Source organism: Panthera leo, chromosome D4, assembly GCF_018350215.1.
Source record: "Panthera leo isolate Ple1 chromosome D4, P.leo_Ple1_pat1.1, whole genome shotgun sequence".
In the NCBI taxonomy this organism is placed as follows: Eukaryota; Metazoa; Chordata; class Mammalia; order Carnivora; family Felidae; genus Panthera; species Panthera leo.
In genome coordinates, this window is record NC_056691.1 from 91106857 (window position 1) to 91133075 (window position 26219).

General features: G+C 67.6%; 1 protein-coding gene across 5 annotated transcripts in view; it reads right to left on the reverse strand.

The window, feature by feature from the left end:
* The window catches only part of RXRA (retinoid X receptor alpha), a 94502-nt gene that overhangs the window by 3880 nt on the left and 64403 nt on the right, over positions 1-26219 (reverse strand). For all 5 annotated transcript variants that reach the window (XM_042913546.1, XM_042913549.1, XM_042913550.1 and 2 more), the window contains exons 2-8: positions 22515-22780; positions 17070-17220; positions 16554-16733; positions 8580-8749; positions 5709-5838; positions 3810-3942; positions 1579-1670 (exon numbers count right to left, since the gene is read on the reverse strand). In XM_042913546.1, coding sequence (XP_042769480.1) covers positions 1579-1670; positions 3810-3942; positions 5709-5838; positions 8580-8749; positions 16554-16733; positions 17070-17220; positions 22515-22780 — 1122 coding nt within the window. The remainder of the gene's footprint in view (positions 1-1578; positions 1671-3809; positions 3943-5708; positions 5839-8579; positions 8750-16553; positions 16734-17069; positions 17221-22514; positions 22781-26219) is intronic.

Below are 26219 nucleotides of genomic sequence, written 5' to 3' on the forward strand. Positions count from 1 at the left end.
CCACTCGCTGGCCACGGGACCTCGGGCCCATCCCTGGGCTTCGCGACACAGCTTCCCCATTGGGGCTCAAACGCAAGGGGACCGCCGTCCCCCCCCCCCCCCCCCGGTTACCGTGGCAACCAGGCTAATGTCCCACCCTTGCTGCACTTGGGACTCCGTTCCTTTGCGGTGGATGAAAGCTCCGAACCTTCACCCCAGCAACACCCCAGCAACAGCCCCCCCCCCCCCCCGAGTCCTGGGACCCTGAGGGCGGGAGCCCGGTCCGGAAGGGGCTCTGCCCGTGGAAGGCGATGCCCGGGACCACAGCCACCAAAGCCTCCAGGGCCCGCCGGTGGGATCCGAGGCGCACAGGGTGTGCCGGGGCTCGGCTGGGTGAGCGTCGTGGGGCTTCCGGAACCAGTCAGAGCCCACCGGGCCAGGCAGCTCCGTCCAGCGTCCTCTCTGCCTCCTTGTCTCCCGGGGCTTCCCAAGGCCCCACAAGCCAACGTGAGACGAGCCCACCTCTCCCCGCAGCAGCCAGCACTTGGTGGTATCGCACTAGGGTTCACGAGGCCCTGGGTCTGGTCCCAGCCAAGTGTGGTCCAACCTGATGGCTTGGGGGCCGGAGGCTGGAGCCCACCACTGCCCGCTTGCTGCCGTCTGAAGCCGCCGCGGCCCCACAGCGGCTCAGCCACGGGACGGGCCTGCCGTCGGGTCGCCTCTGGGCCCCGGGTCGGGGGGCGCTCACAGCAGCACTGCCCTGGCAGCCTGACATCCCAGCAGGTGCGCTGAGGTCCACGGCTTGAATGCCGCAGGAGGCCTGGGGTCCTGGGCCTCTCGGGGACGCGCCAGGCTTCTCCTTAGCTCAGCGCCCCCAGGCCCTGAGGAGGCCCCAGCTCCAGCCATCTCCTTCCTGTCCCCAGCAGCCCCACACCCAGGACTCGGGCAGCGAAGGGGCACCAGCGGCCGGGCCACGCACAACTTGAACGGGGACCCCACCCGGGCGGGGCCGAGATGTGTGGCCCGGCCTCCCATGCTGGCAGGATCACAGGCTTAGAGCATACATCTGGGGGACAAGATGCCCCACAGAAACGGGGTCTCCCCTAAAGGAGACGTTCACGGATCCACAGGCGGATCCCTCAGCACTGGAGCGGCCGCCAGGCAGGAAGGCAGGGGGGCCCGCTAACCCCCCCCACCCCCGCCCCCGTCTTCACCACGGCCCGGCCAGCTCGCCCACCTCTCCCTAGAAGCCCGCGGCGGCCCCGAGCCTGCCCCCCTGCGTCCCCACCCGCCCCTAGCAGACCGTCCGGGCTCCAGACCTTCCCTACTAGAAGTCCACGAAGACGCTGCCGCTTCCAGTGACCGGGGTTCTGGCGGCCGGTGGTGCCACACCGCGGACGCGGGGCTCAGAGGGCTCGGCCACAGGCCACGCCGCACCGCGAAGGAGGAGCGCGAGTCACTGAGCCCCACTGCCCGCGGAGGCCGCCACGTTCTCACGCTCACGAGAGCCACGAGAAGAAAGCGGCGTGGCCGCTCCGCCAGCCAGGAGGCCACGAGCAATGGGCCGCGAGCGCCCGGGGCGAGCCAGGGGGGCCGTACCGGGGTTGAAGAGGACGATGGCGCGCAGGCAGCCCAGCTCCGTCTTGTCCATCTGCATGTCCCGCATCTTGGACACGAGCTCCGTCAGCACCCTGCGGAGGACGCAGCACCGCGGTCCCAGTCAGGCCGTGGCCTCGCCGGGGACCCCCGCGGCTTCCCCAGAGGACTCGCTCGGGAAGCGGCGTGGACGCCGGGCACAGCCGAGAACGGCCGGGCCAAACCCGGGAGCCGCCCGGCCGGGGCCTGACGTCCCCCGCGCCCCCGCGTGTGGTCCCACCCGGAGACGGGCGGCTCCCTTTCCTTTCTCAGGACGGTCGGCAGGTGGCATTTGCCAGGAAGGGACCTGCGACAGCGGCACCGAGGGGAGCCAGGGACCCGGACACGGTGGGAAGAGTCCGCCGCCACGGCTCCCCACGGCTCGAAGCAGGGCCGTGGCGCACGGCACCCACACCGCTCCTGTGGGTCCCCAGGACGTGGCCCCCCCTTGCTCCCTCCCAGGCGCCCGAGGGGGCTTCACTTCCAGACCAAGCCACGCCACCTGTCACAGGGCGAGCCCCGACCCAACCTCAGCTGGCCCAGCCCCTGCGGGCAGCGGGCTCCTGGGTCCCCGGGCTGCCTGCGCTCCCCGACCTCGTCGGCCTGCTCACTGGCCCCCAGAACTCGACGGCCGTGTCCAAGAAGTGGCAAGTGTCTGGCGAGGCTGGGCCACAGGGGACCAAGGACGGTGGCCTGGGAAGAACCTGGATGATGGCCCTGAGGAGCCGGGGAGCCCCCAAGGGTCTGCGGGCTGGAGAGGGGAAGATCCCAGGGAGCCTTGGGGACAGAGCGGGAGGGGACAGGCGCTTACACGCCCCACCACCTCTGCTGTGGCCAGCGGGGCCCCGAGGCAGGGGTCACCCGTTCCATTCGCTCGAAGGGCAAGGAGGAGCGGATTCCTTCTGATGCCGCTCTGGGCCCACTCGGGGTACAGCCCCACGCCTCTGTCGCTGTCACCTCTCTAGCAGCTGTGACACAGAACTGGCGGCTGGGTGCACGGTTGGGGCTGCATTCCTAAAGCAAAGCAGATCCCAGCAGGCGATCCCCTCTAAAGAAGGCCTCTGTGGACAATGGTTGCACCCCGCAGCTGCCTTTGCTGGCACCTTGTACGTCAGCCTGTTAAAGGCCCTGAGAAGTCCTGCAGCAAAGACACACCTATATGCTGCTTAAACCAGCACTTGCCAGGGTACGTGGCCCCAGCCCCTGTTTGCACTTGACACATCCCGGGGAGCTCGAGGGCCGACTTCTTGGTTCTACCAGAACTGCCCTACAGGGCAGCGTGGTTCCTGCGTTTATTCTCCCGTGGGGGACGGCCGGGGGGCCCCGCTCACCTCTGACTTCAGGGCTCCCATACTCGGGCTCCCTGGGAGCCCTGCCACCACCTTCCCTCACTGCTCCCGTGCTGCGTCCCCCGCCCCAGGGAGACCCTACGACGCCTCTCCCAGCCCTTCCTCTGCAGCTGGCTCAACCAGACACCCAGGTGCCTGCAGCCGGGGACGGGCAGCTCCTGTCCTCCCTGCCGGGTGGAGCACAAGGGAGCTGTGTGTGTGGAGCGAGACTGGAGGCGTGGGGCTCCCCCACCCCTGCCAGCGCTGCCTCCCTGCGTGTATGCTACGGAGCGCAGGGGTGCGGGGAGGTGAAGGAGCAATGGCCGACACGGCAGGGCGCTCTCAGGCTTCGATGTATTAAAAACACAGCAGCTGCTGTAAGACGGTGACTCCTCCTTTTCAGAAAGTGCAGTGCTCCTTCCGCAGCACAGGAGTTTAAAGAGAGCCAGGAGGGGACCCCCGGGGGGCTCCGTCGGTTAAGCTTCCGACTTCGGCTCGGGTCATGATCTCACGGTTCGTGGGTTCGAGCCCCGCGTCAGGCTCTGCGCTGACAGCTTGGAGCCTGAAGCCTGCTTCGGATTCTGTGTCTCCCTCCCTCTCTGCCCCTCCCCTGCTCGTTCTCCCTCTCTCTCCCTCTCTCTCTCTCTCAAAAATGAATAAACGTTAGAAAAAATTTTTTTAATAAAATAAAATAAAGAGAGGCGGGAGGAAATGCATCAAAACGTTAGGCTGCGGCTGCTGGGTGCCCCTCGCTGACAGACTTAGGGAGACGTGAACCTTCGTGCCTACACTTCCGTTTCCACATCTGGAACCCGCGTGAACGGAACCCACGCTAAGCGGGACGGGAATGTGGGCCGGGGGCCCCACCTGTCAAAGATAGCGCCCACCCCGGCGCTGTGGGCGCTGTTCCGGTGGACGTGCAGCCCGGTGGCCAGGAGGATCCCGTCCTTCACGGCGATGGACCGGTGGGAGAAGGAGGCGATGAGCAGCTCGTTCCAGCCTGGGGGGAGGAGGGCGCAGGGTCACGCGGCTGCGTCCGGGCCCCGGGGCCACCCTTCCCCCCACGGGGCTGCCATCCAAAGGCAGCACGCTCTATCACAGGACCATCCCAAAGTGGGGTCTGGGGAACCCCTACACGAGCGTGCCACAGGAACGAGGTTCCCAAGCACCTATGTTTGGGAAATGCCTCTTTCTTCTACGGTGCAAACTGGGGCAATAAAGGCCCTGAGAAGTCCTGCACAGAGCACCCGATTTGGCTCTGTTTAACCAGGTGCTCCCAAACTCATGTGCCCAGAGAAGTCTCTTCCCGCAAGGGTGCGCAAGCCACGGACGATGTGGGGGACTCTCTCCGGGGCGACCCCAGAGCTGCTTCCGCGAACCTTGTCTCAGCAGCGAACTCTCGCGTTAACGTGTGCCACCTGGGGCACCACCAAATAGTACGTTATCAAAGTGAAATAAGGCTGGGCCTCAGGCAAACCGGACCCTCTCTTTACATGAGTTCCCAGCGCAGACAGACCAGAGCAGGCATCTCGGGTCAGGAAAAGGTACGGAAGAAAAAGCTGAAATGGAAACAATTTCTGTGCTTGGTTCTCACTGACTCCCGTGGAACTGGGAAGCCCGGAGCCTCTTCCCCAAGGACAGCGAAATTCACAGCCACACTCCCAAGGGCTCGGAAGGCTCCGGGCTCCGTGGCAGACGGGATCACGTGGACCATCCTGTTCAATATTGACTACAATCCTACAACAAAACCAGGAGTAGCCCCGTTTTACAGGAGGGGAAACTGAGGCACAGCAGGGGTTACCCCACCACAGTGAGTCAGGTCGAGAACGTGGGCCTCTGCCCACCTTTCCCCGATGGCTCTGGGTGTTGGGTTTTATGCCCCCACTAGAGTGGGAGCTCTTGGAGAAGGCGCCCCTCCCCTCCCCGCCAGGCTGGGGGCAGAGCCGGCCCCAAGAGCACCTGTCCTCCCCAGCCGGCCCTAGCCCTGACACCGTGGGATCACTCAGGAGTCACTCTGCTCTCCCTGCTGCCCCGCGGGGCCTGCCCGGTCCCTTCCTACCTCTGGGCCCGGCTGCCTGCCCGGTCCCCTCCTACCTCTGGGCCCGGCTGCCCTCTGCCATTCACTCAGCGCCCAGCCGGGGACACGGCCGGGGTCAGGGTACGGCCTCAGCCGGTGGACACAGCACCACCCAGCATGTGCAGGTGGCCCGGTGGGGCAGGAGGCTGGCGGGGGGGGGGGTGCCCCTGCCAGCACCCTCTGAAGGAAGGCCCAGCATAGCTGGTTCCCCCGTCCCTGCTGTCCCTCTGGCAGGAACTTGCTCTGAGGACCCTAGTCTCACGGCAGAAACAGGTTTCCACCTGGCACGCCCATCACGTGTCAGGAACTGGGCCTGAGCTGAACCCCAGTGCCGACGCTCCCACCCACCTGCCGGCATCGCGACCCCCACCCAGAGAAGGAGCTGAGGCCTCGGTGTGGGGAGAGGGCAGGACACACACACAACCCCCCCACCGGGGCAGCCCGTGACAGTCACAGGCCCCTCACCCTCTCCAGAGGTCCCCAGACAGCGCTTTACCTCTCAGAAGGCCACTTAGAAACCCCAAACCCAATACCTCCTCCGGGAGGGCGGAGCGAGGCCAGACGGGGCAGGGAGCCCCACGCTGCAGGAGGATGGGGCGTCCCGGGGTCTGGCCCAACCACGGGGCCCCAAGGCCCATGCCCTCTCCCCTCCGATGCCTTCCCCGGCCCCGACCGGACCGGCCACTTACCTGCCCTCAGCAGGATGACCTGGTCGTCCAGGGGCAGCTCTGAGAAGTGCGGGATCCGCTTGGCCCACTCGACCAGGGTAAAGAGCTGCTTGTCCGCTGCCTGGCAGATGTTGGTGACGGGGTCGTTGGGCTGGGCGGGGGGAGGGGCACACGGTGAGCGCCCTGCTGGGAACGAGGCCCGGACCGGGTCCCCCCACCCCCACCGCGGCACCTGCCCCGGGCTGAGGAAGGCCCCAAGACCAATGTGCGAACGGGCCACTTTACATCTCCCTTTGGGGGCGTGCCCCGGTGGGACGACGACGGCGGAGGAGACCGGGTCAGAGACGGGAGCGGTGAGCAGGAGAGACGCTCGCTGCAGGACGCGAGCCAGGACGCCTCCGGCACCCGGAAGGGCAAGGGGGCGTCCTCCCCGGCAGGACCCAGCCCTGCCACACCCGACCCCAGTCCGCAGACGCGGATCAGGGACCGCGGCCCTCCAGGACCAGGACCGTAAGATACTAAGCACACTGTCGTCTCGAGCACTGGGTGCGGGGCCCGGTGACCCTGTGGCGCAATCAGGGAAAGAGCAAGGCAGGTGTGAAGCTGGAGCTGGGCTGGGGGGCCCCGGGGGGGCGGGGGACAGTGCTGGCCCCTCCGTGCCATTTCTTCCTCCCAGCTGTGGAGACGGTATCCAGATGCGGGCATCAGAGCCCCTTCTGCAAAGTTCTAGCCAGAAGGGACCTCTCCACTCATCGTCACCGATGAGGAAACGCAGGCAGGCCTCCCCGGCTCCTGGCAGGCGGAGCCTCGGGTCCTGAGCGAGGGGGGTGGGGGCAGAAATCCGTCGCTCCGGGAACCACAAGGGCCGGGGCCCCCTGGCAGGGGCAAAGGCTCCTCTGAGGAGCTTCCCCAGACAGCGGCCACCTGCCCTAAAGGGAGGCGCGGTCTCAACACCCGGGGTCCCACGGGAGGGGCCTGCTGAGGGCTTGCACGGGAAGCCGGGTGACAAACTGTCACAGAGGCCACCAGGCGGGGAGGGGCTGGGTGAGCAGGGCGGGATGCGGGCTGTAGGAATAGGCGTCAGCCAGGGCTTCTGGGGCTCACGGGACCCCCAGCCCAGGGTGACGGCCCCCGGCACACCCTTATACTTGCCCTCACCCCAAAATCCCTCTGCTGCCCAGGGCTGGCCTGTGGGGGTGGGCGTTCCCTCCTGCGTTCCCTGCAGCAGATTCCACATCGACCAGAAGCCAGGGGCCAGGCTCTGCTCAGGGCACATGTGTCCCCACGCAGCACCCCCATCATCCGCACTGGCACAGAGGCTGGCCTGCGTGGGGTCCCCAGCTCACGAGGGCGACACACCCAGTAGGTAGCCTTTTCCGAGGCCACCCCTGCCGGGCTCTGCGCCTCTGGCCCCGTCAGGTGGAAACGGGCCTGGGGAAGCCTTGTGGAGCGGGGGGGGGGGGGGGGGGGGGGGGGGGGGGGGGGGGGGGGGGCACGTGGAGGAGCCTCAAAGCTCCTGGAGGCAGCCCAGGGAACCGGCCTCCCTGGCCACCGGCAGTTGGCCCCCTAGGAGCCCACGAGGGGCCCAGCGCAGCCCCTGAACCACTCCCGGGCAGTGGCCTCTGCAGCTGGCCGCACAGGTCACGTGTCCCAAGAGATGACAGCAGCCCCCCCCGCCCCCCGGCCCCAGGGCGCGAAAGGTACCCCTCCAGAGTGAGCCACCCTCCTGCTGCCTGAGGGACGGGGCCTAAATGCGTTGTCCGAAGGGGGGCCAGGCCGACCCAGAGGAAGCTGTAACAAGGCCAGCCACAGGAAGGCAGGCTGGCGCCCCCCAATGCCAGCCCTCGGCACGGCCCGAAGCTCCCGGCCGGTTCTGAGGGCAGGGGGAGCAGGTGGCAGCTGGTTGTTCCTAATAACGTCTGCACTCGACAGAAGAAAAACGTTGGCAGCCCTTGGTCTATCTCCCGATTTTGTCCCGGAGCTTCTGTCCCACCGTGAACCCCTCGAAGCCGGCCCCCCCATCCCAGGGCCCTGAGGGGTGGGCTCGGTCCACAAGCAGAGTGCCGGATGCCTGCCTTCGGGCCCCGCGTGCACCTGCTCCCCGGTGGGCACCAGAGCGGAGGCCCGACAGGGGCTGTGGCCCTGGGCACCGGGCGCCCCCACGGGGGTCCGGGGAAGCCAGGTGGCCAGCCACGGTGGCCTCACAGTGCCGGGGCCTCATGAGCACATGGGACACGCGTAGCCGGGGTGAGGGCTGTGTGTGAGCACCCGCGGGCAGGCGGGGTCCCTGGCCGGGGCCGGAGAATTAACCCACCACGCACCCCGCCATAGGCTGCCGTGTGCCGGGGGCCGTGAAGGGAGCTCTGAGCCACGCCCTGGGGCCAGGCCCGCCTTCACAGGGCCGTAGAGGAAGGCCACAGGGGGCAAGGGCCCCGGGAAGAGAGACCCCTTAGCCCAGACAGACGCGTGAGGAGGAATCAGAGAGAGCTGCACGTGCAAGGGCCCTGGCGGTGCACGGGTGGACGAACAGGGCGTGTCCAGCACGGTGGGAGCCACGGCGAGCCGGGCGGAGGACGGAGGAAGAGAGGCCAGCGCCACCTCGGGGCTGGCCACAGGCTCTGGGCCCAGCCCCGACCCCCACGTGGGCACACAGGCGAAACAGCAGAGTGGCCTGTACACCTGGGGCACATACGGGACCCCCGACACCCAGCTGAGCGCGGGCTGCAGGCCCCGTGGGGCAGGACAGCACGTGCGGGGTCCCGGGCGTCAGCACGGCCGACAGATGGGGCCTCTCGCCCGCAACGCTCACCAGGGGCCAGCGGTCCCCAGGCAATGCCGGCCCCTGCGGTCCCGGTGGGGAGGGGGGACCACGTGGGCAGGGGTGGCGCTCACCGAGTTGGGGTTCAGCCCCATGTTCGCGTCCACGTACGTCTCGGTCTTGGGCTCGACGGCCAGCTCCGCCTCCAGAATCTTCTCTACCGGCATGTCCTCGTTGGCACTGCTGGTGGACTCCACCTCATTCTCGTTCCGGTCCTTGCCCCGCTGCCTCTCCTCCTGCACGGCTGCAGGGTGAGGGAGGCCATGGTCAGCCCGCGGCTCCCTGGGCAGCGCCCCCCCCCCCCCCCCCCCCCCGACCAGGGGCCAAGCCGTGTCGGCCCCGAGCCAGCGTGCCCGCCAGGGCCAGTGAGGGCCAGACCACGGCCCCGTCTCTGCCTCTCAGCAGCCACACACACTCACAGAGCACACCCGCCTCTCGTTAATTCGTCCGGCTAATTCCACATCAGGACCTGTCCGGGGCCAGGCATACACAGGCCAGGGCACACGGGGCCCAGCTCTCGTGCAGCTGACGGATGGTTCAGCAGGGAGCCTAACGTGCAGCGAGAAGGGTTTTGATGGACTATGGGCTCAGACAAAGCCAGGAAGGCTGCCCGGAAGAAGCGGCAAGAAAAGTAAAGAGGCACGAAAGACAAGGGTAATAGTTCAGGCATAGGAGGCAGCGTGTGCAAAGGCTCAGAGCCAAATCAGAGATACTCCTGATGAATGGGCCTCTCACACCAGCTGGAGACCCGGTACAAGGGGTACACGGGAGCAGGGGCAAGTTCCTGTGCCACAGGAAAGGGACAGGATAGGACACACATCTCTGAAAGTCCCATCCAGCTGCAGAAAAAAAAGGGGGGCCCAGGGGAGACCAGGAGCTGGATGCCAACCCAGAGCATCAGCCAGGATGGCCTGGGGCAGCCCGGTAGGGAATGGGGCAGCCCTGGGGCTGGAGGGCTGAGCAGATGGGTGGACAGGGCATGGCCCAGTCCCTGGGAGCCCAGGGAGAGAAGCCGACGGAAGCAGGCAGAGAGGAGGGCATTCACTTGCACACTGCCCCAAGGAGACCCACGTGGACAGAAGGGAGGACGCCAGGGCACCGTGCGGATGGGCGTTTACAGACCTCAGACTTCAGAGTCCACGAAGCTGAAACTGCCCTTCCCAAGAGAGGCCGGGACCCAGGGGTCAGGCTGTGGACCTCACCCAGAGCCCCACAAGCACCCAAGATGGCTCCTCGGGGCTGCCGCAGCCTCCTGGGGGACCCCCACCTCCACCCCTCCTCTCCGGTAAGAGAACTAAGGGCCCTGGACTGGGGCAAACGAGTCAGCCGTAGGGAAAAGTCACAGCCTGCAGCCCGGTGCGGGGCCAGAAGGGCTGTCCACACGGCACTGTTTCAGCCTGAGCCAGCTAGGAGTGTCGGGAATGCCCAGATGCCGTCACAGCAGCCTCCCCCAGGCCCACCCTCCTATGGTCCCCCTCCACCAGGCCCCTGGGGTGGCCTCGACCTCCTCAGGGCCGGCTCCTCGGCCCCCCCGCCCCCAGACAAGGCCCTCGGTTTCTTGAAGACCCCATCACAGAGTGGGAGCTTGGTGAGGGGACTTCCAAGAGTGTAGCACGGAGACCTTTGTCCCCTGGCCCATCTAAGCTGAGAGGAAGGGCCTGGAAACAGCCCCTCGCCACAGAGCCCAGAGGCAGGCCGACCCCTGGGAGGCCCCGAGGACCGAGAGAGCTGGACCCACCTCTTGCGGCCACATCCAAGCCCAGAGGGCTCCCAGTAAGAGGCAGAAGATAACCCTGGGCTGGGGGAGCCCCGCATGCCAGGCCCAGGTCCCCCACAGCACCCCAGGGGTACAGGCAGCTCACTCCCTTACTGGAAACCCGAGGGCTTTGAGACCTGGGCCGGTGCTCGTGGCACACAGTCCTCGGACGCAGCCCCTCGCAGCCCCCATGACTGCACCCGGCAGGCCGCTCTGCCGAGCCAAGTGCCCGACAAACCTCATGAGCCCCTCAGAACCCTCACCTGGATGGATGCCCAGACCACCCGACTCGGAGCAGCTCGCCTCACCATCCCGCTCCTGGATCGCAGGACCCGGGCCCCCACCGTCCCGCTCCTAGATCGCACCCTGAGCTGCAGCACCAGGGGCCCTGGCGAACGGCCAGCTCCTGGGGGGCCCGTGGGTAGAGCACGAAGATAAAATACAGTGACGTTTGCAAGGAGCCGAACCTGCAGCCCCCAGGTCACGCTCCTGCATAGGAGCCAGCTGAGGTCAGCTGACTCCAACCGCTGCAGGCCCTCTGGACCACTGCCCAGCTTCCGGCCAGCCCTGGAGGTGGGGGCTCAGCCAGGGGGCCTCACGGCCCTCCCGAGGATGCTGGCCAGACCCTCCTCCTCCAGCGGGCCTTTCCTTGTGCCATCCGGGTCTCCCACTCCCCACTGCTGACCAGTCCCTGATTTATATTCCCAAAGCCAGCTCAGAGCCCCTGCCCTGCAGACCTCAGCCCGGCATCCCGCCCTCACACCCTCACACTCTCAGGGCACTGCGCCCAGTGCCCTCTTTCCTGGTCCAATGTCCTGGGGCAGTGCCTTCTGGAGAGCGGAAGGTGCAGCCTGACCTGGGGCTTCCTGAGTCAATGGCCCCCTGGGCCTCAGATGGGCTCATTCTCCCCTCCAGGACATCTCTGTGGGGCACAGCACGTCCCCGGGTCTCACAGATGCCAGCTGTCACGAGACCAGCTCCTTGAACCTCCAGACCCCACCCCCCTGCCCTGGCTCTGAGGGCCTGAACTCAGGCTGCCTTACCAAGTCCTCTCCCCTTTGGTTTCCTGATGGGTTTGGCAAATGCGACGGACGGGCAGGAGGGAGGAGGGCGGGAAGAGGCGTCCGTGGCTCTGGAGCCTCCCCGCCCAGCCTCGGCTCTCACCTGCCACCTCCTCCCAAGGCCATGGCTGCTGGGGATCAGCCCTCCCCCGGGGATCCACGAGCCCCCGTTCCTCTCTCGCCGCTCCAGCCCGGGGGGCATGAGGGCTCCCTGACGGTGCTGGCCCCAAGGGTCCCACAGGCCTGCCTGGTTCCCGGAGCACAGCCCACAGTTCCCCGACAGCCCAAACGGACACCGCTGTACCCCCCCCGCGGGGCTCCCTGAGGGCAGGCGATGTCTGCCACGCTGGCCGGTGGCTATTTAGAGCCAACCCCGGGCCAGAGGCTATGCTCTCCGAGACCCAGAGCACGGAAGAGGGCCTTTGCGCTCACAGAGCGCGACTCAAGGACGGGGGCCAGCTCAGCACCTGCAAATCACAGCAGCTGGGCCGAAGAGCCAGGCAGGAAGCCCAAGTCAGAGTTTCTGCAAGGCTGGCGCTTCCCAAAGGCCGACAGCAGGTGGGGGCTGCGGGGGGCGGGGGGAGCTCCAGCTGGCGGGCAGGTGGCGAGGAGGCACGGTCGTGCTCCGGGCCCTCTCCGGCCAGGCTTCCAGACCCCAACATGTGGCAGGTGCCGGGCTGGGGCAGGGCACCTCCTCGTGGTCACCCTGCTGCCACCGTGCACGGACTGACACAGCCAGCAGCTGGGGTGACGGACACAGAGTCCAGGCAGGCCCGTGTCCCCGAGACCCTGAGCGGGGGGGGGGGGGTGGTCCCCGGGGGTCTGTGCTCTGGGCACAATCCAAAACCCTCAGGGCCAGCGCACAGCCTAGAGGCATGCGCTTTGGCTCAACTGCCTCGTTCTTCCAGCTGGGGACGCAGGTCCAGAGCAGCACGGGGGCACGGCTGAGCTCACAGGACAGCGGGTGGCTCCGGGCGCCGTGGCCCTGCCCTGCCCCCGCCAGCTGTGTGGCCCCGCTTCCCCCCGCCCCGGAGGGAGCACCGCAGCCCCGGCCCCGGGCTGGCCCCGCGCGGCGCTCCCGCCTCCGGCCCCCACGCTCCCCACACACCGGTCACAGATTTCCTCCCACTGCACAGGCGGGCGGACGGGGCGGCCCGAGTGTGGGGGCAGCGCCCGGGTGGCAGCGGCGGGTGGGGGTCCCCGGCACCTGCCTCCTCGGCGGGGGGCGGCGCGAATTAATTAGCCAATGCTTCGTGAAGCACTTTGAAGCCGTGGAGGGCCGGCACCTCTGAGCGGCATCATTATAAATATTATGGTTGTATTTGTAGATGGCGGAGGGGGCGGGAGGAGCCCGGGATTTATGTTTTGCCAGCTCAGTCACCTTCTAGACGTAGTCATGTTTGACTTACGTTCTGCCAGCGCCAAGGAGCCTCAGGCGGGAGGCGTCTGCGAGCACAGGGCCTCGTTCCCTGCCCCCCCCCGCCCCCACCCTGGGCCTGAGCCCCCCCCCCCCCCCCCCGGAAGACCAGAGAGGGGGCCGCCAGACATGCGCCTGGGAGGGGGGCTCCACACCCGACAAGAGCGGGGTCCCAGGCATCAAGGGAGACACTGACATGGGGGTCGGGGAGCGGGGGCCACCCCGACCCACTGCCGTGTCCGCTGCACCCCTGCGGGCCGTGGGGGCTGGGCGGGAAGCCAGGCGGGGGAGGGGGTGGCTATGGGAGCAGCACCCAGCCCCGCCGCCTCCTCTGTTTCCAGCACAGAGACAGGCAGGCCCGGCCCAACGCCCCTTCTTTAGCCGGGGCCACTGAGACCCAGAGAGGAGGTGTCCTGCCGGAGGGGCTCTCTAGCTCAGAGGACACGTTCCCCCTTCCTTCGGGACTCAATCCAGGACAGTCAAGGAGTCTATACTCGAGAGCAGCCACACACACACACACACACACACACACACACACACACACACACGAGGTGCTGCCCTCTCTGCACCCCGGTCTTTGGGTTGGGAGACGGAGCACAGAAAGCAAAGGGAGGCAGGAAGGAAGCAGGGAGAGGCCTTCCTGGAGGAAGAAGAAGGAAGCAGAGAGACATACAGAGGGGCGACTCCTCCAGCCTGGAACAGCACCACCCCTGGTGGGGGCCGGATCCCCCCATCGGACCAGGAGTGCCAGCAGGCCCCCCGAGCCCTGCCCCCGCGTGCTCCAGCAGACAGGCCCGGGCTCAGCCTGGCGGACGGCTGGCATGTCCCCCCCGGAATGCCGTGGAGCGAGTCCCAGGTGGTGCAGGTGCGTGCAGGCCCCGGCATTGCCCAACACAGACGATATCTGCCTGCCTGCAGCGCCCCTCATCAGCCAGCACGCGGCGGGGCGGTCCCCATCCGTGCCCACCCCGACCGCGCCCTCCCGCACCGCACTGGGCAGCGCTGCCCGGGCCCGCGCCTGGGTCCTCACCCGTGACAGAGGCGTGATCGAGGGCCTCACTGACGGGCCCCGCAGCCCGGGCCAGCCTAGAAGCCAACACCTCACATCCCACGCGCTCCTCTACGGCCCACGGTCCCGCTGCAGCAGCCTTGTCCCCAGGGCAGCAGACAGGAAAAGAGCTGTTTCGGGACCAGTTCCGGGGCGGGGGGGGGGGGGGGGGGGAGCTGGGGGTAGTCCCCAGCCCCCAGTCACAGGCCTCTTGGCCTGGGAGACCGTGGAGCCCCCTGCGGGGCCAGCACTAAAGCCACACTGCGGCCACTGGTCACCCCTCCCAAGGGTGAGGCTGTGGCCTGGGCCCTGCCACAGAGCTACACACGGGAAAGCATGGGTAAGAGCGGCGTCTGAGGCACGAGAGAGCTCCGGAGGAGGGTTTTTACCGCACGTTCGTGACTCATAAATCCAGTACGAGGCAAAGGGGAGGTGGGCCCTGACGGGATCAGGTATTTATCTAACGGCCCATAAATCCGGTCTCGAGGGCCGTGCGCCGCCTCGGGAATGCGCCCAAAGCACCAGACTTATCCATCAGGCGAGGGAGACAAACGGGCTGGTGCCACCCCGGACCAAGCCAACGGCTGCAGACGGGATTCGGCCTGTGCTGGCCCGGAGACCCCCCAGGTGCCCACCCCTGCAGCCCGTCTCTCTGTGAGTGAAGTCAGGGCAGAATCCCCACACGACGGGCAAGGGGCTAGAGCGAGTGTGGAGACGGGCCCGGTGCCCAGTGAGGCCCCGCACGAAGCAGCTGTTTCTAACAGCCACTCGCAAGACCCAGTCACTGTGGGCGCCAGGAGGGGGGTCAGACCAGGTCTCCCAGCCCTGGGACCCTGCAGCATCCACTCTCTCCCAGACCTTCGGGAGGTCAGGCAGCTGGGGTCTGATGACGCTCAGGCTGAGGGGGCCCGAGAGGGATCCACATTTAGCAGACAGTCCCGGGGACCCACGGAGGGTGACTCTCTGGGGCCGGGAATGGCATCCAGGCCTCGCAGCATGCCGTATCTGCTGATGCCCTCGGCCTCTGCACACGCCATCCCTTCCGGCTAGGCACCCGGTCTACCCGACACCCTTCCGCTCTGAAGGCATCAGCCTGACATCTGCCTGCAGCTGGCTCACCGCCTCCTCTGTGTCCCTGCCAGCGCTGAGCACACCTGGGGGCCCCGCCTGGTAACGTGACAATCCCTTGCAGTGGACGCATGCCCACGGCTCGCTGCTGCGTGCCCAGTGCCCAGCGTGGTGCCTGGCACCAGGAGTGCCGAGCTCGGCCAGTGAGTGGTCTCGGGCGCTGACCCGAGCTCGCTCTGTGCTGGGGTGTCCTCAAGGGAGCCCGAGCCTCCCCCCAGCCCACTGGCACCTGGCCATCTGGCCAGTGCCCTACGCCCGGGGAACACACTCATCCACCACCCACCATGTGCCTGCCCCGCCCAAGTCCCCATCCCGGGAACACAGCTGCACGGGCCACCCCCGGCCAGCCCTCCCTGATTACAAAGGGCACCCAGAGGAACCAGGGCGGGGTGCACACCTCCTCTGGCCCCCTGGATAGCGTAAAGGAACGAGGACAGCACCAGGGGCCTGGGTCCCGCCTGGCATGTGGCCTCGGGCAAGCCCTGGACCCTCTGGGCTTCAGCTCCTCTGCCTGTCCGAGGAAGGGTGGGTGGGCAGACACTCCTCGAGGCCCCGGCCAGCCCCTGCAGCTCAGCGCTGCAGCTCCCGAGGCCCCTCCCTGGTCGGAAGCAGTGCCAGATGCAGGACATCCCGTCGTCCCGCTTGCCCTCGTGGCCTTGAGGAAGAAGTCCCACAGGACCACCTGGCCCGGCTGGGGTCTCAAGTTTCCTAACAAGGACGAGTGGGGTAAAACAGGAAATGAGACGAGAGCCGCAGGCACCCCAGGGGACGGTCCTAGGTGGTGAGGCACCACTGGAGGCCCCACGAGGAGGTCCGAGACCCACACCCTGACCCCAAGCAGCACTTCTCCAGCCCCGCGAGGCGCCGGCTGCGAGACTGAGCGCAGAGGCAGACGTAACAGCGACCCAGGATGCAGGAGTCATCAAGCCTGCAGATGGGGAAACCGAAGCCCATGGACGCACCGCAAGTTGGGGTCAAGGGCTCAGACCCAGGTCTGGCTGAACAACTGGACGATTTCAATGACCTCAGGTGACCTTCCCTACCTGCCCCGACCCCCTGCCCCTAACAAACAGTTGTCAATAAAATGGGCTCCGAATCCAAGGCGGAGACGCCCACTGAAGGAGGTCCGAGGGAGGGGAAGGCGGCCCCCCCCCGCATGCAGCAGGGCTCAGCGGCACCCCCAGGGCGGCTGGGGCTCCCTGCTCCACTCTGCCCCCTCATCAGCGCTGTCCCCGCCACGGCGTCCCCGACTGTCCCCTTACCAGTTGGCTGCAACACGACCTCAGGACCCTCCCTCTCCCCATCTCCCACGTGCAGCCTCGGCCCTCGCCCGCCCGGGTCCCAGAGCCCACGCCCTGGGCCACCGGCACCTGAAGAGGCTTTGATCGCGTTCCCCGCCCGGGGCTGAGAGCCGCCAGTGGGCAGGATGGAGGCGGCCCCCGCTAAGCCCAGGGCCTGGCAAACAGCAGGCGCCGGGGTGAAGAGCAGGCGGGACCAGGGCCCGGGGAGAGCCACGGGGGCTGGCCCCTGGAGGGAGCGAGCGCCCCGTCGTGGCGGCGGGGCGTGGGAGGGGCGGGGCCGTGGGAGGAGCTGCGGGGCCGTGGGAGGAGCTGCGGGGACGGCACCGGGCGGGCCTACCTTCGCGCTTCATGCCCATGGCCAGGCACTTCTGGTAGCGGCAGTACTGGCAGCGGTTGCGTTGCCGCTTGTCGATCAGACAGTCCTTGTTGTCCCGGCAGGTGTAGGTCAGGTCCTTGCGCACCGTCCGCTTGAAGAAGCCCTTGCAGCCCTCGCAGCTGTACACCCCGTAGTGCTTGCCTGCGGGGAGCGGGGCCTTGAGCACGGCGCCCGAGCGCGTGGGGCCTCCTCCACTCCCGCGGTCAGCGGCCGGGGTGCAGGGGCACGAGGCCGGGCCGGCCCCCTTCGCCGTCGACCCCCCTCCCCCCCCCCCCCCCCCCCCCCCCCCCGCGACGGAGGCCTCCAGGCCCCGCCCACCGCCGTCCCCCCTGCGGCCTCCCCTGCTCTCGATCCCTGTGCTGCGCGAAACCCCCTCCTGGGCCCAGCCAGCCGCCCGCCTCCCCGCACCGCTGCGCCCTGCCCGTGGTGGGGGGTGGGGGGGAGTCCTGCGGTCCCGCCGCAACCATGACGGCCTACCTGAGGAGCGGTCCCCGCAGATGGCACAGATGTGCTTGGTGAAGGACGCCATGTTCCCTGAGGGGTGGGCCGGGACTTTGAGGACACCATTGAGGCCCAGCGGGGGCTTGATGTCCTCGCTGCTGCTGACGGGGTTCATGGGCGAGCTGAGCTGAGGAGGGAAAACCGGGGGCGTCCAGGGGGGCACGTGCCAGCATCCCCCCCACCAGCCCTACCGTAGGAAGGTGCCAATGAACCCCCCCCCCCACCTTGCAGAGAGGAAACCGAGGCTCAGAGAGGGGCGATGCCAGCCACGGGCCACACAGCACAGGAGCGGCAGGGCCCAGCCCCGCTGAGCCCTGCCCTGACTTCAGGGACCCCCCCACCATGGCCTCAGAGGAGGACCCCCCAGGGCCCTGCTTACACCCCGACTCTCACCCACCTCCCATCACTAAGCGAGCCCTGGACAGGGCAGCGTGAGCTCGCGCCCCTCCCCTGTGAGGCAGGCACTTTGTTTTGGGGACCCCCAACCCGCAGCTGGGCGCCGAGGCCTGGTCACAGCAAGGAAAGGGAGCTGGGGTCCACCTCGGCAGCACACCGCCGGGTGGGGTGGGTGGGGGAAGCTCGGATCACGTGACCCAAGGAGAGCGGGACAGACAGCGCCCCGCCCCACCCGGAGGCTGACAGCCCCATGCTGCCCAGGAGGAAGCGTGGGAACCTCACCATCACCCTGGCAACAGCTGCCGCTGCAATGACACAGCAGTTTTGGTTCCGCTGCATCCACCCCAGCTCTCCCGGCAGCGCTAGGGCCCAGGGGTGCTTCCCGCTGCGCCCACAGGCTGGCCTGTCTCCACTGGCGCCAGGACCCCGGCCCGGCGGCCCCCGGCCCCCCACTTCTGCAAACCCTGACAAAGGCGGAAACCGGGCGGTGTGCACGTCTCTGGGGAAGGACAGCAGGCGCCTGGCTGCCCCGGGTAGCCCCGGGCCCCTCCTGCCAGCGGGAACCTCACCTCCTTCCTTCCCCACGGCCCCCGACCTCCACCGTTTTCTCACGGGGCAGCGAGAACTTGGTGCTCCGAGAACACGAAGCACAAGGCCCCCAATGCCTGTTTCCACGCTGGCCTGGGAGGCTGGGAGGGTCCTTCCAGCCCCCGTGGCTCTGGGGCCCTCCCCCGCCCGGGGCCCTGTGACTCTGAGTGCACTGACCACCCCCCCACCCCCCCACCCAGGACTCCGGGGGGCTCCCAAGAAACCCCTGGGGGCCATCAGGTGAGAGGGCGCCACGGACCAGAGCAGCCTGTCCACTGGCACCAGGGCACTCTCTGCGCACCGTCCCCAGGCCTGGGAGCGTTTCCCACAGGAAAGGGGACAGAGAAGGGGCCGTTTGCGGAGGGCCCTGTGCCCAGGTGCGCCACACACGTTCGCCTCTGCCATGTCCCTGTCCCTTCCCAGATATGGATGTGGAGGCTCAGGAGGTCAGGGGCCCGGCAGGCAGGCCTCTGGGTAGCAGGCTGTGGGCACCAAGGCGATGCCCGCATGCTGCAGGGGGAACAGGCCCAGAGCCACTCGGGGACCCCACCGGTCACACGCCGTTCCCTAAGTGCCCAGCGACACAGGACACATAGCCCCGCGCAGCCCTGCAGAGCTCGCTGGCTTGGTGGGGACGGGGCGGAGGCGGGTGGTGGGGACAGCACAGCTTATGGCAGGGCCCCCGGATTATGCCCTCCTCCATCCACTGTGTGGCTTTGGGGAAATTATTCAATCATTCCGAGCCTGAGGTTCGTCGTGGGCCAAGCTGAGGGCCGCCGTCAGGAAAACTGAGCCGACACAGGGGCAGCTTGCTACACACACTCGGCCTCCAGGAGACGTCGCGGGCTGGGTCCCAGGCGGAGGGGCCGCTGAGCCGTTCAGGAAGGGCGCGACATGGGTGCAGAGGGGGCCGACGGGGGGGGGCGGGGGGGGGAGTCACTGAGGACATGGGAGCGGGAGGCCTGCCCCTGCTGCAGCCTTCCCCACGCTGTGGGAGCCCGGCCAGGACCCCACGTGGCTGGATCCACTCGAGGGCACCAGGGAGAGGAACCTGGGCATTTCCTCTTTCATGCTTGCCCACACCGTGCTGGGTGGGTGGCAGGCCACCTGCCCTGTCCCCCGTGTACATGCAGGCCCTAAGAACTGGTGACTGCCCTAGGTAAACTGAGGCAGGGCCACTGCAGTGAGGAAGGCAGGGCGGGCCCCACGTGGGAAGGAGCTCCAGGCGGGAAGGACCGTCAGTGCCGTGGCTGGCGGCCATGTGCCGGGGGCATCCCTGCCCTCCCGGCCTCAGGCTTCCCAGGGGCACAGCAGTCAGCCCAGAGGCCTCTGGGAGCCCTAGGAGACCCTGCACACGTGGGGAGACGAGGCTGGCTGTAGCCCCCACTCACCACAGGCCTGGGGCCACCCACATCGATCCTTTGCCTCAACTAGTAAACGGTGCCCATGAGGCCACCAGGGCCAGGCTGTGCGGGGTCAGGGGTCACACTTCGCCCTTCCCAGCTCCAAGCTGATGCGCCTTGGGCTGGCCCCCCCATTCTTTGAGGAGCTGTAGCCCCTCCCCCCTGCACCCCATCCACGGTGCCAACAGCCCCTGGCTAGGGCCTGGAGGCCATGTGGTGTGGCCAGGGTGGGGCCCAGTCCCATTTCCCCTTTCATATCCTTGGCATTTTTTTCAGTTCCCACTGGAGCCTACAGGACTCGCTGACAACCAGCAGCCTCATCAGGGCCCCGCCAGGGTCTCCTGCCGCCTCTGGAGGCTCCTCTCTTCTGCACCCACCACGCTCTTCCTCCTGAGCCAACAGCAGGCTTCCCCCCCATCCGCGGCCAGAACTGGGGGTGGAGGCTCAGGCCTGCCGCTGCGAGACCAGGCCCTTGGCCTCGCCTGCCTCACAGGACCCGCAAGGCAGGGGCAAACCGTGGGGACGCCCTGTCCTTGGAGGCCTCACGGCCACGGGACCGCCGACAAAGAGCAGGCAGTGCCAGCCGGCCCACTGGCCTGAGCAGATCCCCCACCAGGGAAGGTCTGCTGGGCTGGCGAGGGCTACATGCTGTGGTGCCCACGGCAGGCCCGGTGGGGCCAGAGGGCTCTGGGGCGCGGTGGGGGTGCTCCTGGGCCCTGTGCTGAGCCCCCAGACCAGGAAAGAGGCACAGGGCAGCCCGGGGGCCGGCGCCTGGGATCTGGACCCCCAGGCACCCATTTCTGGGCAGGGAGGGCAAAGCGAGGCAGACCGGGGGCGCTGGCGGGCCTTCTGGGCTGCGTGGACTCAAGCAGGCAGCCCTCGGCAGGGCGCCAGCCCTTCTCCGGCAGCAGAAATCGGAGAACCTCGCTGGTTCCGCCAACCATGACTTCGCGGTTGTGGTTTTGGGGCAGAGGGTGGGGCATGCCCCCCTTTGAACTCCACCCACACTCTTTGTGAATATGGGGAACCCCAGGTTTCCAGGATGAGCTGCTGAAGCCCAGAAGCTCCACTCACTCCAGGAAGGCGATACCGGGAAACTGAGGCCTCGCCAGGACGGGCAGCCACAGGGGAGGCCGAGTGCGCGGCTCAGACCGTGGCAAAACTCACTGTGGCGCGACTGACTGATGGACAGAGGGACACGTGGGACGGGTGGCCACAGCACAGCAGTGACCATCTGGGGCACAGCGGGCTTGCTCCCCACACCCTCTCCCAGGCCTGACTCTTGCCCCGATCCCCTCATCAGCCTCAAGGGGCCTGGGGCCCCTCACTCACACGCAACCTGGATTCAACCAGCACCACCAAGTGCCAGGAACCTGGCTGGGTGCCGAGAATAAGAGAGAACAGGACAGATGTGGTCCCCCAAACCCCTCACTCCCCAGTACTACCCCGCCCCCGCTCCCAGACGGGCAAACAGTGCCAAGTGGCAGGTGACCCCAAGGTCTGGGGGACACCACTGCCACGCCCAGGCTCCTGCTGTACACGAGCCCTCAGGGTGTCCAGGGCAGGTGGTAGGCCTACGACCAGCAAGGAGCCTCATGGGGCTGAGGGCCAGCAGGTGCCTGCCTCTGTCGCGGTCCCCAGGGGGGCAGGTGCAAGCTCAGTCTTCATCTGCCCCCTGGCTCGCTGTGCAGCCAGCAAGAATTGGGGGTGGGGCGGCTGTGCTAAAAATAACCTGGCCAGGCCCAGCAAAGCAGCCGAGCCTCCCTCAGGCCAGCACCTCAGGCCTCCTGCCTGCTCCGGGGGCCAGGTGATGCGAGAGGAGCACGGGAGCTCTGCACTGACGCCTGAGACCCCAGCTCTTTTGCTCCCGTCCCCCAGACACAAAAGATTGACAAGGTCACTCTGGAAAAGCCAGCAAGATTCTCCCCCCAAGGCCAGCTCTGGAGGCCCAGCGAGAGGGGCAGTGGGCTGGCTCCAGCTCGGTGGTACCCCGGGGCCAGCAGCGAAGGGGACTGCCCCGCAGGCAGGGGCTTGGGAGCCCATAGGATGTGGCTGTCACGAGGGCATGTGTGGCTCTGGACAGGGAAGCCTGCGCCCAAGTCTCTCCCCAGGAGGCTGTCCTGAGGCTCCGTGGAGATGTGCCCCGAGGCTCTCCACCACGGGGCTGTCATCTCGGGGCAAGAATGGCCGAACCCAGCCTTGGACTCGGACCTATTTCAGGAAGGACGGCTCGAGCCCCAGAGAGAGGGAGGTCCCGCTGGGATTCAGGCAGGCCCTCTGGCCACCCAGCAAGAAACCCAGCAGGAACCGCACGGAGCTGGGAGAGAGGACACCCCGCTGGGCCCCGGGGACCCGTCACCACCCAGGGATCTCCAGAAGAGTTCCGGACGGCTCTGCAGGGGTTTGGACGACAGGTGCCCAGGGGAGGGTGGACTGGGCCCCCACGGTCCCCACGGCAAGAACCAGACCGAGCCAGGCCCCGCCAGGCACCACTTCCTTCCTGATTCAGAAACAACCCTGAAAGCCAGACTGTTCCAAACCCACGCCCGTGGAAAATCCCACCGAGCCCTGACAGATGAGCTGAGGCCACCGTGGGGCCTGGGGCCCGGCCTGAGGAGGGCACATCGACACAGCGCCCGGAGACACCACCCGGGGCTCTGGGCCCGGGGCGCCGGAACCACCTGGTGTGGGCATGCGAGGCGGCCAGGAGGGAAGGGCCGAGAAGGGACAGGGGCTCAGGGGGGTGGGTGGGTGTGAATGCTGAGGAAGGCGGCACCCCGCCCTACAGAGCTCCGAGTCAGGGGAGCAAGGGAGCCCCCCGCGGGGTGGGGGTGGGGGGGGCCACACTGGAGGAAACGACCAGCAGCGGGGAGGCCAGCTGATGACCTCGGAGAGTCGAGGGCCAGGGAGTCAGCCAGACCCGGGTCAAACTCAGGCCGAAGCCACCGCTCGCTCTGAGGCTCGGCTTCCCAGACATAAAGGGGGGAGAGGACCCCCCGAGGGTCCGCAGGATGGGGCCCGCCTCTGCGCTTACCTGGGGGCTGCTGGTGCCAAAGCCCAGGGTGGGCGTGGTGGGCACTGACATGGAGTGGGGGCCCATGGGGGAGCTGATGACCGAGAACGGTGGGCCCATGCCGTTGATGGGCGGGCTCAGGGTGCTGATGGGCGAGTGCAGCTGGCCGGGGGAGCCGAGCGAGGAGCCGATGCCGGGCCCCAGAGAGGGGTGCAGCGAGGGGGCGGCCATGGAGCCACGCCCCGTGGGGGAGTTGAGGGAAGAGGAGTTCACCTGGGTGGAGAAATCTGCAAGACAAGAACCCAGAGGCGGGCGGTCAGGAACCCACACGGCCCCGGCCTGCTCCACGCAGGGCGCAGAGACCGCGGCGAGGCCGGGCCCCAGCGCCCCCGTGGCGATCGTAACGGCTCGGGCCGCAGATTCCCCCCAACACGAGGTCCGGCCGGGCCAGGGCGCCGGAAGCTCCCCCTCCGAGGTGGCCCCGGTGCCGGGGCTCAGGCTGGGCCGGGGGGGGGGGGGGGGGGGGGGGGGGGCAGACACCGGACAGGCAGGGAGACGGGAAGGCTGCCTGTCCGCCTGGGATGCCTGGTCACCACGAGCTGCCAGTCCCTTTGCCCAGATGCTCAAGGGGCTGAGGTAAAGGTGTGGGAACGACGGCACAAAGGACGAGACCGACGCCGTCAGGGTGCCCACGCCGTGGCAGAAACCAGTCCGTGTCCTCGGTGTAGATTAATGCAAGGGAGGAGGGGGGAGGCCTGCGGCAGGCGCTATTATCACCCCATTTTACAGACGGCACATCCGGGCCTGTGTTCTTACAGTGCCCAGGGCACGGCGGCTCTGGCACCAGGAGGCGCCCCAGCAGCCGTGGCCCTCTGACCCACGAACCCCAGATAGATGCGCACTTCCTGTGTGCCCCAAATCCGCGCGCTCCCGAGAGGGCCGGTGCTCAGAGCCGAGCAGCCCACGGAGGCTGTGGGGAGGGGCCGGGACCTCCCACACACAGACTTTCATCTCCGGGATTTCAAAGCCCGGCAAGCGCTAATTAGGCCTCCCCACCCCAGCCTGGGGGCTCAGCAGGAAGAAACCTCCCCGGAGGGGGGCTCTCAGGTGGCGAATGTGCTGCCCACAGGGCGAACACTCCAGCATTCCATCAGGAGGCCCGTGGACTCCACCTCCCCCCGGGCAAGCGGGGGCCCCTCTGGGCCTCAGCCTTCCCGTGGGCAAAATGTTCCCTCAGCCCTTCTCGCTCCAGCCCGCGGTGACCACAGGTGCTTCCGCCAGGTCGAGGGGGACCACAGACACGATGGCGTGGCCTCTGTCCACATGCACCCCAGGTCAGGGGGCTGCACCCCTCGACGGCCCCGTGGAAAACCCGCCTCCGCCAACCTTGCAGTGGCCGTGTCCTGAATGTTCCCTGTGCAAACGGTCTCGGGGGGGGGGGGGGGGTATGCACCGTCACACTTCAGGACAAAGCTGCCAACCGGCAGAGTCGGAGCCTGGCACTCGTGACTCCAGCCGAGACCCTCATGCAGGGATTTATGAACTTGTCCCTGGAGACGCTGGGGGGAGGAGGGAATCAGCCCGAAGGGCGCGGTGGGTGGCTCCGGCAGGAACACAGCAGGCTCTGCCACTCTGCCAGACGCCCTCCTCTGCGAGCCTATACCTGCCCCCATTGCGCAGCCCCCTGCCCGCTGGGCACTTCCCGCTCCGTGGAACCAGAGTCCCACAGTGGAGTCGGGGCTGGACGAGCCCGCCTGCCGCTGCTCGCCGTCCAACTCCACTAGTGGGCAGCTTCGTCCGATCCGTCTGAAATCCCAGCCGTTCACAAAAGTGGGGATCAACGGCTTTGCTGAACTTGAAAACCCAAACTGAAGAATTCCAGAGCCGGATGGTAGCAGCACCTGCTGGCAAGGATGGGTACTGCAGATCGGCCCTACTAGTCCTTAAGGGCCCCAGGTCCGCACCCGGGAACTCCCGCGGGAGGTCTGCGGTGGGGGGGCAGGGCTGACGAGAGAGGACAGGCCGGGAGAGGCCAGGCGGTCGAGCACAGCAGACGCAGGCCCGGCTGCAGATCTTGGATCTCACGGAGCTCCCACGTCCCTGCCTACCCACTCGTGACAGCCGAGGATATTGAGGCACAGAGAAGGCGGCGGACCCGCCCAAAGACAGGAGCCCAGAAACCCGCAGCTGCCCCTGCACCAGGCGAGCACTGTGGCCTGCCTCTCCAGCCTGCAGTCGGAGGCTCGGCTTCCCCCTCCGCACGCCTGCTCCACAGGAGGTAGCCACGGCCTGGACCGAGGCTGTCCCCTCCACGCGGTGTAGAGAAGCACCTGTCCGACTTCTGGGTGGAAGGAAAAGGGGAGCAAGATGGACCCTGCAAAACAGGCTTGGCGGACGCCTCCCAGGGCAGCACAGAGAGAGAGGCAACGCAGCCAGGGGCGTCTGGGGCTCCCGGCCTCAGGACGGCGTCCCTGGGGGAGCCGCCCACCTTCCTTCCCACAAGTGGGAAGGAGACCATGATTCCAGGGCCGAGCAAGAGAAGCCACTCCTAGATTCCACCCCCCCTGCCAGGTACTCCTGGGGGCCCTTGGGCCCTGATCAGAGCAGGGCCCGCAGGGTTTCTCTGCGGCTGTCCTCCCTCCATAAGGGGCCGGGTGCAGCCGTAGCCACAGCCACCGGGAGGGGCCTCGGCTGCCACCAAGGCTCACAGCTGCAGGGGCCGGTGCCCCCCCCCCCCCCCGGGCTGCTGGTTGTTTGTTTGCTTGCTGCTCCCCCCCAGGAGAGGGAGGGAGAGGCAGGAGAAAGCTTGGCCGGAAGGGGGGAGGGCGGCAGGGAGGGAGGCCGGGAGGGAGGAGGCCTGTTTGACTGCCAGCTGCCAGCCTGCACCCCAAAGCTCCCCAGCCCCCCAAGGCATTGCCCGCACCCAGCCCGAGTCTGCGAACCAGGAGGAGGGGAGCCCACGGGGGAAGGAGCACCCCCCTCGAGCCTCTGCAGCAGGCACCCTGCCCACCCGGCCCGAGGCTGTGTGTTCAGTGTCCAGAAATCACTCCACCCTGCTGTGAGCCCCTGGGGCTGCTGGGTCCCAGGCCCCCACCCCCACCCCAGCCCGCCTCCTCAGGACCCCTGCTGCTCCCAGGCCCCCACTCTGGGTGCTTCCTGTTTACACAGAACATCCACAGAAGACACTTTCCCGGAGCCTGGGTGACAATGGGCTGGGTGTGTTTTCTGGAGTCTTCTGGAGAGAGACACTCTGGCCAGGAAGGGGAACATTAGAAAGAAAAGGCAAGAAAATGCCCAAACATCCTCGGCTCGCAGAGGCCCTGCCCACCCCCCTCCACGTGGGTGCAGGCCCCACCGCTGCCATCCGTCCCTACCCGCTGATAAGCAGAGGCGGCGATAAGGCCTTATTCTTTAAAAATCATACTTTGGACCTGCTGGGGCCTTGTCACTGGCTGATCGCCACACACTTATCTGATCCTCGCTCAGTGGGGCTGGGGGTGGGGGGGGCGGGGCTGCAGGACATCAAGCTCAGACACGGGGGAGCCAGCTGACACCCGGCCCTCCCTGCCCAGGGGGGCGCAGAGGGGCGTGTGGGGAGGGGCGGCGCCCAAACGCCGAGCCTCACACCCTCAGCACCCCCGCACCTCACACCCCTTCCACCGCTCCCCGCCGCCATGCCCTCTTTGGGACGATGAGGCATCAGTGGGGCTCGGGAGCTCATAGGGA